At 46.8% G+C, this 13,212-nt stretch overlaps 1 protein-coding gene across 1 annotated transcript in view; it reads right to left on the bottom strand.

Moving 5' to 3' along the window:
- Farp2 (FERM, ARH/RhoGEF and pleckstrin domain protein 2) overlaps window positions 1-13,212 on the bottom strand; it is a 104,799-nt gene that overhangs the window by 26,042 nt on the left and 65,545 nt on the right. The window contains exon 15 of the mRNA XM_090355195.1: window positions 11,099-11,384. Within this exon, the coding sequence (XP_090211321.1) occupies window positions 11,099-11,384 (286 nt within the window). The remainder of the gene's footprint in view (window positions 1-11,098; window positions 11,385-13,212) is intronic.

Genomic DNA, 13,212 nt, shown 5'->3' with positions numbered 1-13,212 from the left:
TTCTGCTCAAGACTAGTACTCTACCCCTTTGAGCCAGAGCACCACTTCCGGCTTTCTGACAGTTAACTGGGGATGAGTCTCATGGACTTTTCTGCCCAGGGTGGCTTTTAACTGCAATGCTCAGATTTCAGGTTCCTGAGTAGCTAGGATTATAGGTGTGAGCCATGGGCCCCTGCTTTAAAGTTTGCTTTGCGTTTGAAAAGATACTTTAAAATAAAGGAGAGATTTAAATGCAATTTAAGAATTACTAAAGATGAAATTTATGTTATATTCCCAAGTACATATGTATTATCATTGTTGTTATTTCTGATTATGATGTGAACTTATAAAAGTGGAAGTGCTTCCGCTGGCAGCATGTTGCAAGCCTGCTATCCTGTGAGCCTCCTTTCTCCACCCAGGACTGGTTATAGAGAAACAAGATTCTCTTAAGAACTGCTGGGGTGCTTCACTGCAGGGCTCTCCAATGGCCAATTGGTAAGACAAAACTTGATTGTTTACACAAACAGGAAGTGAGTGGGCTGGCTGGCATGGACGCGGGACCCCACCCTGCGTTACAGAGGAAGGCCTTATTTCACATTGACAAACTCAGGGACCTGCAAAGACCTCAGCTGCTGTTGGGTCTTTTAAAAGAGGAATATTCATGATGGCACTTTACTCTGGAATTTTCCATAAGATATATTTAAAAATAGAAACAAACGTACATGAGACAGAAGACCTAGACAATGCTACAATATAAAATGATTAACCAGTTTATTAGAATTTGCTTTTATTAAAGTATGCTACAACATTGACATGAAGTTCTTATACTTCTCTTTGCCATGCCAACCTGCCTCTTCTGAAGTGGTGCAAGTAGAGCCAGGTGGTGAGCTAGCCTCTGAGGTGTGGGTTTACTTCCTAGGTGAACCACTTAAGTTTCTGAGGACACACTATTTAGGATTTGTGCTCCTAAATCTTCTTTGTCCCTAACAAGCCAGAATTGCATAAGGTCCTTTATTGTAATTAAAATTCAGAGAAAAGTCTAGATGCTCTAATAATTTATCTGCTTCTTCACGACTGCACCATTAAAAATCTTAACTGCCACAATATCTTACATTTAGCTATGAAAAGGTCACAGCTTGTCACTTGACCATTTCCTGTGCTCTGCACAGGCCATAACTGAAGACATACATTCCAGAGGAAGTTCTAGGGGGCAGTAATGAGAAAGCTGCTGCATGATGGGTGTGGTGGTGAATGCCTGGAATCTGGAATCCCAGCAGGAATTTGCGGTAAGCCCTGGCTACATAATGAATCTGTCTTAAAAACAGAAGACAAGCGAAGTAAAACAGAAGTTGCTGCAACATCTGACTTTATTTTTAAGTTGAAGGAGGTGAAACGTGAGGAAATAGTATCAGTCACCATGGGAAGTGCTCCTAAATTCTGGCTGGGTTTGACCAACCAGTCATAAAGTATAAGGCAACAGCCAGGGAAGAAAGAACACAACATTCAATAAACAGTTCCTTAGGGAAAATAATGCTCCTTTGGAATCGGCTGCTTTTGAAACTGTGCAGGTTAAAAGCTATCATAAATATTGTCAATGTAAATACTTGACATTCACAACTCAAAACGGTTAACTCAAAACTTAGTGGAGGATGGGAGTTTGGCCTAGTGGTAAGAGTGCTTGCCTAGCATGCGCGAAACCCTGGATTTGATTCCACGGTACACATACACAGCAAAAAGCTGGAAGTGGCACTGTGGCTCAAGTGGTAGAGTGCTAGCCTTGAGCAAAAAGTGTCCGAGGACAGTGCCCAGGCCCTGAGTTCAAGCCCCAGGACTGGCCAGAACAAAAAAAAATAAACAACATCAACAACAACAAAAAAATCCTTAGTGGATAAAGTACCACAAAGTGCCAGTAGACTTTTGAGTGCTATAGCCCCAAGCTCTTGATTGGCTTTTTTGTTCACAAACCATATCTATACTTTGAACTACAAAAACACAACCGTACCGGGTAAGGCAAAGAGCAGCAGCTATGATCTAGCACAGTGGTGCAGCATTGACCCGACTCCTGCAAAACTGTGGGATTCTTCCCTGGTAACACAACCCCTACCACCATCACAATCTGTGAGGGGATGATTTCTCAAGGGGCAGTAGCTGTGTAACTTCTCAAGGTGGGGTGGTGCCATGTACACCTGTGTGCATCCAGGCCACTGTACAGCCAGCGTCTGTAGGCAACATACTGCGCTGGAGCTATCACTGCACTACACAGCAAGGAAGGGCAGGGAGGCCAGGCAGGGCTGCCCAGAAGTGACACGGGCAGCTGGAAGCCAGGGCTACTCTGAGTTTGGAGCTGACATAAAGGGTGCTTGGCTTACTGCACCTCCACGGCTTGGAAAGTTCATTCAGCATTGCTAAAGCATACTTGAACACATAGCCAGACACTTTTAAAGGAGCTGGCGCTGGTGGCTCAGGCCTGTAACCCTAGCTACTGAGGAGGCCGAGATCTGAGGCACAGGGTAAAGCTAGTCCAGAGAGAAAATCCTTGAGACTCCTAAAGATCAGCAAAACACAGAACTGGAGGAGTGTCTTAAGAGGTAGAAAGAGAGCATGGCCTAGTGGTAGAGTGCTTGCCTAGCATGCACAAAGCCCTGTGTTTGTTTCCTTGGTATCACATATACCGAAAAAGCCGGAAGTGGTGCTATGGCTCAAGTGGTAGAGCGCTAGCCTTGAGAAAGTCCAAGGACAGTGCCCAGCCCTTGAGTTCTAGCCTCAGGACTAGGGAAAAAAAAAATAAAGGAAAGCTAAACATCAAGTTTTAATTCCTATAGAATGTTATTAAAGAGCTAATCTTAAAAATTTGTGAAAACAGACTTCAATAACCAAGGTGTTGAATTAAAAAGCAGTCAGGAAGAGCATTTTTTGAAGCTACAGGAGTCTTTTCCAAAGTTAATCCAGAACCAACTCTACAGACACCCCCTTTGTAGAAAGATGTGCCTGCTCCATAGAAAGTAAGCTACACATGGTCACAAATGACTTGTATTCAAAAATCCTTTAGTTTCCCAAAGTCAGTTATTTGAAATGAAGAGGAATGATTTGCTGAGCGCTATTTTGTGGGCGCAGACACCAGGGTGCAGCGTTCGGTCAGAGGGGAGTGAGTGGTTGCTCAAGTTCCACCATGGAGAAACAGCATTTTACACCCTGAGGTGCAAGATCCAAGTCTTGTCTCCACAGGACACTTAAAGTCTAAAAGGAATTTCAAGGTCGTTTTCCTTCGGGCAGTCTTTATTCCGCCAAATTTCCAAATGTTCATCTGATAATTTCTGAAGTGTTACTTAAAGAATATAGTATTATACATTTGTGTTTGTCTTTATTTTTTCATTTCACTAGAGGTAAAGGATGCTGATAAAGAAATACTGCGGTTAGAAGAAACATGTTTCCTTTTTCCCTTTTCCTGCCAATCCTAGGTCTTGAACTCAGGGCCTGGGTACTATTCGCTCAAGGCTAGCATTCCACCAGTTGAGCCACAGTTCCACTCTGGCTTTCGGGTGGTTAATGGAAATGAAGAGTCCGGCGGACTCCCTTGCCTGGGCTGGCTGTGAACTGCAGTCCTCAGATGGCATCCTCCTGAGGAGCTGGGATTATAAGCATGAGCCACTGGTGCCCAGGAAAAGAGACTTCATAACTTTCAATTGTCTTCTTTCACACTTCAATAAGCAACCCTCAAAACATGCTGGTCTAGCGGGGGAGAAAGAGTCAGTTCTTGTTTGGAAAACCTCAGGCTCAAGCTGAAGGTTACATTGCAAGAAGAACAAGAACCATTTGCTCAAATAGTGAACTGCTGATTGAAAAAGAAAAGAAGAAAGCCAAACTAGATGGACATGTGGCAGGAGTGGACTTGAGGAATTGGCAGAAGTGGTTTCTGGCCTTGCTGCTGGACTGGGATGCCATGAGTCACTTTCACACCGCATCTGGCTCTGACATCAAGGTGGGAGCAGGAGAACAAGGGGCCTCCGTCTCACTCACTTCTTCCAGGTGTGGGGCTCAGCCTGCTCCCCACGATGCCAGCGCGGAAGCCTTTCCACAGGCCTGTCTGCAATGCAGGCTGGTTGACACACCAAGCTCTGAGCCAGTGACCAGCAGAACTAAAGCAGCATGGGCTCTTGTTCAGAGTGCTCTGACGTGTGCAGAGCCCCCAAGAAGCATTGTCTTCTTTCATCTTGCTCAAAGTGAGATTCTTTCTTTGGTAGGAAAAGACGTTCTTCTACGAGATGAACACTTCCTGGCAGACTGCTCGGAGCACTGGTGTCCTGTCCCTGCCTCGAGGCATGCCTGGCCTACTCCAGGCTCCGGCAGCATCCTCAGCTGCCGCATGACAACATGCCCCTTTAGAAGATGCACCAAAACTACCACTGCCAGGATAATCTGGAACTCTGTCTCAGGTCTTTGAACACCATGATGTGGCTTTCAAGATTTTTGCTAGGTACTTTTGTCACCGGGAGCCCATAGAGGGAACACACCGAAAAATTGGTGCAGCTGTAGAAGTGAGGTGGCCAGATCTTCCTACAGGATGTCAAGAAACCAGACTGTGATGACTGGAAGATCCAGCAGTTTGAATGCGGTGCAGCGGGCACTACCACTGGACACTGTGAACCCACTGACAGAGACCCCTACCTGAGTGACTTCACAGAGGCACATGGTATGAATGAGCAGGTGAGATCTAGCCAAGGACTGGGGATCATGGAATGCCCATGGCTTTGGCACTGACAGAGCTTCCTTCTGCCAGCACCCCTGGGAGACTTATGACAAGAGGGAAGCCTTGGGCTGACTTCCCTGGACTGTCACCAAGGCAGTGCACACATGTTGGAGTCACTTTACGTCATGCTGTACAAATCACCCACGAAGATCCTCTAACTTGTGTCTTTCCTTCCAGTGGCCCAGACACTGCCCTTTTATACCTGGAGGCAGCACCCCAAGAGCAGGCAGGGGAGAGTTCTGCATGGTGTCGACAGTTCTTGACAGAGCTGTTGCCTCCTGAACCTTGAAATGGGACAGGCCTCTGCTGTTTGGAATGCTGCTTCTGCCAGAGGCTGTCCCGTGGCTTCCAGGAGTGGCTGGGCTGATGAGAGCAGGTGATAGTGGCTAGATGTCCAGCAGCATTTACTTGATGAAGAGCAACCCCACGGCAAGTATTCAGCACAAGTGGCATCCCAAGTGTGTATCTTGAGGTGTGGTATGTGGTCTGAGCACAGATCTCTGCCATATTGGCCACACTGGTCCCATCAGGCAACATCTTGATTTAAAGAGCCTTCTGAGGGGCCGGGAGTGTGGCCTAGTGGCAGTGTGCTTGCTTGGCGTGCACAAAGACCTGGATTCAATTCCTCCTCCGTACCACGTACATAGGAAAGCTGGAATTGGAACTGTGGCTCAAGTGATGAGTGCTAGCCTTGAGGAAAAAGCCCAAGAGCAGTGCTCAGGCCCTGAGTTTAAGCCCCAGGAGTGGCAAAAACAAAACAAACAAACAAAATGATTTGCCTAAAGAGCCTTCTGAGAGAAACCAGGCATTGTCCCCTGCCGGCCGTGGTCAGAGATGTCATAACGTCCACTGATAACAAGGCCATGTCCACAGGCTTTAGGGCTCCAAAGCCTGTGAAGTAAAGATGTCAACGAAGGGGCTATACAAATATGCAGCTAGGTAAGGATTGTGGAACGATTTAATAGGTGAAACGACTTTCGATTGATATAAATCAAAATTCTAAAGACTGGGAAGAGAATCTAGGAAGTCCATTTAAAAATTCATACCTGACTGCTCGGTGCTACTGGTGGCTCACACCTGTAATTCTAGCTGCTCAGGAGACTGCGAACTGAGGACCGTGGTTCAAAGTCAGGCTGCACTGGAAACTCCACGAGACTCTTATCTCTAAGTAGCCATCACAAAGCCAGAAGTGGAGCTGTGGCTCATGTGGTAGGGCAGTAGGCTTGAGCATGAAGGCTCAGGGACAGCACCAGAACCTGAGTTCAAGTCCCCAGGACCATCATTAAAAAAAGTACGTGAATAATAGATATTTCCTTATTTTATTGAATAAACAACTTAGGAACTCTTAATTAGTACAAATCTGCAAATTTATAAATGGCAATTTCAATGGAAAACAAAAAATTAAGTACTGAAAACTAGACAACAAAATGCCTCTAAAGAACAAACAAATTTCAAACGTGTAAGAAAAATTCCAGCTCCACTTTTCTTCATTCCCTAAGGAAATGAAGGCAAGTGCTTCCATCAGAGACAGGATTCTGAGCACTGCGGACACGGAGTGACTGCTGCAAGGACAACAGCGGCAGCATATGTTGCTTGTGGCAGCATTGTGTGATAGTACACATGGCTACAGGACAAGCCAAAGTGATGACAGGGCAGATGAAATTCTATGGCCTTGAGAACCAAGGCTAGCATTAGCATCCCCTCTCCAAGTGCCCGAGAGGAAGCAACTGTTCTAGCACTGGATTCTTTCTGATGCTCATGCGCTGGGAAGGTATCAGCATGGAGTGGCATATGTGTGTTATGTGTCGCTCTATCGTCATGGCCACTGTGTGTGCATAGCACGTGACCCCTCCTCAGCAGCTGAATGTGGAGCCTGAATGAAAACCAACATGTACCTGTACACCAGAGCTATCAGAAAGGATCCAATCACAACTGGCAAAATGACAATAATGGGAACTGCTTAACCATCAGGTTGCAGGTCTCTCTGTTAAACCATTTTGGGAGCTAGTGCCCACTCCTTGGTCATCAGCACTGCTTATGGCATAGTTGATCTGGAGAGAAGGGGTTCAATACAGTGTCACTTGCAGAATGCCTTTGTGATACAAACAGGTACTTATCAACACCTAATGCTTAAAAAAGCACACATATTTTTAGTGTAGCCAATCTGGTTAAGATACAAATATGCTGTTAGACTTGAAATATTCATCTATTGGCCTGTGTAAAGTACTGAGACTCAGCAAGTAATGGAAATAAGCATTCTACCTGAAACAGAGTTTACTGTCAGTGGCATATGAAGCTCAGCAGGTGGCCTTGTTTCCCTGCACGGACGCAGGTCATGCCGGGCCCAGCCACTCCTGGAAGCCACGAGACAGCCACTGGCAGAAGCAGCATTCCAAACAGCAGAGGCCTGTCCCATTTCAAGGTTCAGGAGGCAACAGCTCTGTCAAGAACTGTCGACACCATGCAGAACTCTCCCCTGCCTGCTCTTGGGGTGCTGCCTCCAGGTGTAAAAGGGCAGTGTCTGGCCCAGTGCCTCATCACCCTTCACCAGTACCAAGCACAGAGCACTGGCCTCCATGCTGGGCTCACGTACAGCTGCTTTGTCCCCTAAGGAGAAACTGCGGAAACTACTGTTAGTGAGAGACTGAGTGTTCAGCAGTGACCTCGAGTGCCTCCTGCATAGTGCCAGGTTCGACCTTCAGCACAGCCAGTCCAGGCTTCACAGAAGGGGCGGAAGCTGGCTGGGAAGAGGGTCTAAGTGAAACCTAGCATGTATCTACCACACGGACCGTTGGCAACACAGCAGATGGTCACAGGTGTTTTGTATCACACACACTGCTGTCAACAAATCAGGTGCTAAAGGTATTTTATTGTTTTTGAAATGGGGTCTTACTATACAGCTCAGGCTGGCCTTAGACTTTTCACCTTCCTGTTTCTGCCTAGTGAGTCTATTACGATTGCAGGTATGTGCCACCAAGCTGTTTTAACAGGCATTTTGAAGAGAACTAGGTAATTTAAGTTCTGAGAACTCAGAACTACAGGATACCAAGAAACCATTATGTAAGGGGCTATGAAAAGTGTCCTGTTCCAGAGACACACGTAGGATGTCCAAGGAAAGTGTCAGTAAGAGCAACAGAAATTACAAGAGAAGGAAGGGCAAATTAAGGTGGCTGAGCACCAGCGACGCTGAGGCGGGCTGGGGATTGCTGTGGCCCTTCTGCTTTTGTGTAGTTTGAACATTTCCTAACTAAAAGTTATCTCCTGAGAGTGAGACTCCATTAATAAAAAGCAAGAACAACAAAACCTATTTTATAGGAGGCTTCCTGGAACACGGCCACAAATTGATTCCAATCCCCGAGAGGGAGGGCACTCTGAAATCTGTCTTCGGGGACAGCCCTACTCAGACCCGCTTTGAACGGAATGTCCCCTTTCTCAGTGCAGCAGCTTCATTTAGAAACAAAGCTCGAGACCTGCTACTCACACACTAGGGCGGCTCCGCTCCTCATGGCATCCATCACTGCGTAAAGCAATATGTAATGAAGGGCTACCATGTGGGATGTTTCATATGTGTTAATTCTATCTCACTGCACAAATCCAAGGTTTACTACTGGAGTGGTATATGGGGAGAAAACAAACTGGCGCCTGTTGTGAACAGGTGCCAAGTGAAGTTCGAGACCAGCCTCTCCATGGGAGCAAAAGGAGCCTTCCCAGACGGCAGCGGGGAGCACAGGACGCCTGTCTGCCTCAGCAGGCTTCAGAACACTGCGCCACACTGGAAGGGGATGCTCGGACACACTGAAGCACTGGCCAAAAGACTCTAGGCTTAAGGAAGCTCAAAAACGTAAATTACACGATGTATTTCACCATAAACCCTTAGCTAGTGCCAAGCGACACTAAGAAGAAATGGGAGACCAACATGTTCATGATGTTTCATGCTCACAGACTCTAGAAAAGTAGACAGACTAAATCCATCTCAGCTCAGAAGTAGAGGTCTCACCCATGAGTGGAAACGAAGTTTCCACAGGAAAACTGAGGTGTAGTGGCAGAGTGCTCGTTTGCTTAACACATGCAAAACCCATCTCCAGCACTGAGAAAAGCTTCCACAGGACATTCTGGGAAGAAAATCAAACTACCTTTGTATTGCATTACTAGATAAGATCAGAAAGGAAAACCATCAATAATCTCCTCCTGTCAGAATATTCAATCTGTGGATTGGACCAGTTCAACAGTGTAGACCAAGGAGAGCCGGAGTCTGGCATTGGTGAGGCACTGGGCTGCACGACAATGGCTTTCCCTGACATCGAATGGTGGCACAGCCAGTATGTGTCAAGAACATTGGTCCCACCCTTTCAACCAGGGACCTTCCACTGAGACATCCACTGGACACAGCGCCACCTGTCTGCAAACCACCTGACAGGACAGAGACAACATTCCCCGATGAGGAGCAAAAACCCGACAATTCTCATATGTGGGGGCATCTTCTATTGCTATAATTTTTAACAAATAACTTGTTCTTCAGGTAGGAAAAACAGCTTCCCTGCACCCCCCCACTAAGCATTGTCATGCTGAGGCCCCTTTATGGGTCTGGTTCGTACATTGCTGACAGCATATTATCTATGCTCTAGTACACATAGTGCGGAGAGGAACAGCTCACAGGCAGAGGCCCTCCGGCACAGGGACAGTCTCAGGAACATCCATTCCTGCAAGGGGCTGCAGAGGCATTTTGTAGCGATTTCTTGCAGTTGGACTGGCTGGACACATCCGATAAACCTATATTCTAACTATGAGGAGTATGGCTCATCTTATAAAGCAGCATAACAGACATAATTACATACATTCTATTAAAAGTCAACACAAATCAGAACTGTGTAACATTCAAAATGTGTAGCACCAGTTTTTGAATTAAAGGCACATGCCCCAGCCCAAAGCTACGGAGGCTAATTCCTTAGCCTTCAGATGGCAATGTACCAGCCACTAAGAGGAATAGTAAAAATGCTTGTCTACTTTAAACTGGTTGCATAAGAGTGAACATTATTATAAATGGAAATTTTAATTCTTTAAAAATTAAAAAAAAATTTTTGCCAGTCCTGTGCTTCAACTCAGGGCCTGAGCACTGTCCTTGAGCTTTCTCGAAGCTAGCACTCTACCACTTGAGCCAAAGCACCAGTTCTGGCATTTTCTGTGTATGTGGTACCAAGGAACAGAACTTAGGGCTTTGTACATGCTAGGCAAGCACTCCATCACTAGGCCATGCTCCCAGCCCCATGAAATTTTAATTCTTTGACATTCAAAAAATGAGTCAGGAACTTAAAAACTGACTATGTGTATAAACGTATTCATGAATAGGGAGGGGCTCTCCTCATAAAGGAGTCTGGAGTGGTCAAGATGGGTTTTTATCTACCTGCTCTCCTGGAGGTACACACTTTAAACTGTTCTGCAAACTGTAAGGGGCTCTCTCCCCACTTGTCTGAACAAAAGGGTTGCTGAAAAAAAGGCTCACGTCCAGAGGGGCCTCAGCCTCGGAGTCCCATGAGTCTGTGTCTGTGCTGCTGGAGGCTTCAGCTGTCGTGGGTGGGTAGCTGAGCTGCTCTAGCTGGTCAATGATGTCAGAGAACTGGAAGGCTGAGCTGGACTCTGAACGGACTGAGTAGGCTGGGAAGTTGACCATAGAGCTGGCCTCAGACTGGTTGGCTGAGCTGGATGTAAGGAGAGACAGCCCACCATGCAGTGGCATATTATTGAGGGAGCTGTTCTCAGATTGGTTGTTCCTAAGGGAACTGGTCTCAGAGGGGCTCAACAGGCTTTGCATGAGGCTAGCTTGTGCCTTCACCTCAAAGAGTTCTGAGGTGTCAGAGGGCTGCACGTTACCATTGAAATCACTTCCCTCCCCAAATTCAAAGTCATCTTCTACACTCATGTCCACTGCCTCAGTGGAGTATCTGTCTGGGCTGGACTGGGCAGATTCTGGATGCTGGAAGGTTTCTGGACCACACAGGGTAGGTGACACAGTGGGATGGGCAGGTGTCCAAAGCTGCTGAGAGACTACAGAGCCATATGGGAAAGAAAATGCCTCAGAGCCTCCAGCAAAGAAAGAGATGTCTGCTGGGTCATCATCTATGAACTCCTCAGAAACCTGCAGCTGGGCATTTGTCAATGTGAAACCAGGGCCCTCCCCTCGACCCTGCCGGCCACACTGGTACTCCACCCTGGACAGGAATGACCCAGTGGAGAAGTCACCCTCACCACTGCCCCTCCTCCCAGCACCCCTGAGCCCCCCACCATCCCTTCTGGTACTTAGGGTGAAAGCACTGAGACCCTGTCCCCTAAGACCGATGGAACCACAGCTGTTCATCACATGACAAACCCCAACACCTGGACCAGGCTGGAGTGCAGGGGGCCCAGGGAGGTAGGCAGGCTGAGTGCTGGAGCCGTCAGCCACTGTTCCTCCGCTCCTCTCTTCTGCTGCTGCTGCTGCTGCTGCTGCTGCTGCTGCTGCACTCTTGATGTAGGGAGCCTGGGGATCTGTAAGGGAGCAGCTGCTGTCTTTGAAATTGGGCAGACCAGGAGGAGCCAAAGGGAAGGTGGAGAACGGGTAAAAGGAGGCATTTGCTGAAGACAGGGAGGCTGAAGTCCTCAAGCCCTCGGTGAATGAGATGCTCTGTAGATCAAAAATAAGAAAAAAAGAACACAGAACATTACAAACACCAGACTAAGAGTATGGCTCAAGTGGCAAAGTACTTACCTAAAAAAGCACAAGGTCTTGGGCTGGGAGCATGGCCTAGTGGTAGGGTGCTTGCCTAGCATGCATGAAACTCTGGGTTTAATTCCTAATTCCCTGGTACCACATACATAGTAAGAGCAAGAAGTGGTGCTATGGCTCAAGTGGTAGAGTGCTAACCTTGAGAATGCTCAAAGACAGTGCCCAGGCCCTGAGTTCAAGCCCCAGAACTGGCCAAAAAAATTATTGTAAAGATGTACAGAAGAGTTACAAGTACATATTAGGTAATGTGTACATTTCCTTTTTTTTTTTTTTTGCCAGTCCTGGGCTTGAGCACTGTCCTTGGGCTTTCTCAAGGCTAGAGCTCTACCACTTGAGCCACAGCACCACTTTCAGGCTTTTACTATGTATGTGGTACCAAGGAATTGAACCTGGGTCTTCGTGCATGCTAGGCAAGCATTCTACCACTAGGCCACACTCCTGGTCCCTGAGTACATTTCCATTTTAGCAGTGTCGCCTTCTCCCTCATTCTCTCCTAGCTCCTCTCTCCTCTATAAGCTGTATAGTGCATTTCCAACACAGTGCCTAGTGGGTGTCATTGGTGAATTGGTTCACCCTTTTTCTCACGATTTCTGTGCTTCCTCTTCCTCTCTTGCAGCTCATCTCCAATTAGTCAGCAAAAGTAGAACTGTGGCTGAGGTTCAAGTGGTGGAACATGAGCATTGCTCAAAAAAAGGTTAAGGGCTCAGGCTCTGAGTTTAAGCCCCAGGATCAGCACATAAACACACACACACACACACACACACACACACACACACACACACACACACACACACAAGTTTAAGCCCCAGGATCAGCACATAAACACACACACACACACACACACACACACACACGTTCCATTATTAGAAGGAGTCAGGTAGACTATGTCTAAAATTTTAGTTATTTAGACCTGAGCATTTTCATTTGAAGTCAGCAGATGAACCCGTGCATGTTCCAAGTGGTAAAGTGCCAGCCTGGAGCAAAAAGCCTGTGTGAATGTATAAGGCCCTAAGTTCAAGCCTTAGTATCAGGAGAAAAAAAGACCCAAATTACTGGGAGTTGCTGGTGTATGCCTGCAATCCAAGCACTAGGAAGGCTAAAATAGAAACACTGCAAGTTTGAGGTCTGCCTAGGCTACATAGTGAGGACTCTGTCTTAAAATACCAGAAATGAAACAGTGCACTAGAGAAAGGCAGCTTCCAAACATCAGAACTTTAAGAGAGGAGGTGAAGGGCTGGCCAAGTGGCTCAAGTAGGAAAGTGCCTTACCAGCATACACGAAGCCCTAAATTTAAAACTTAGTCCAGCTAAACAACAAAACCAAACCAAACCAAACAAATAAAAGAGGTGAAAATGCAGAGCTGGAAGCTTCCAGGAAGTGTGAGAGATTTTTTGCTAACCTTAAAGATAAGAACTTGTGCAGAGATAACAAGGTAACAAGTGTAAACACGAGAATGCTGAAGCACCAGTTAGCACAATGGCACAGTATTACCAGAAAGCAGGAGGATTCTCGGTAGTCATGCACCTGTGCGGGAGGGTCACGTGACCTGGGAGAATGGCCAGTGCGATCTCAGTGCCCTGTTAGGAGCACCACCATCTCGTCTGGGGCATTCCTGTTTGCTACATGTTCTTCATTGAGGTATCTGTGTACCTTCTGTGTATCCTGGCTTTAGTACAAGAGCAATCATGCCACATATGTGCAATGTAAAGCAAGGCTGTCTCCATGC

Source organism: Megascapheus bottae, chromosome 21 (genome assembly GCF_031878675.1).
Source record: "Megascapheus bottae isolate mThoBot1 chromosome 21, mThoBot2.hap1, whole genome shotgun sequence".
Lineage (NCBI taxonomy): Eukaryota > Metazoa > Chordata > Mammalia > Rodentia > Geomyidae > Megascapheus > Megascapheus bottae.
Note: the sequence above shows the minus strand (reverse complement) of the source record. Positions and strands in the feature narration are given on the sequence as shown.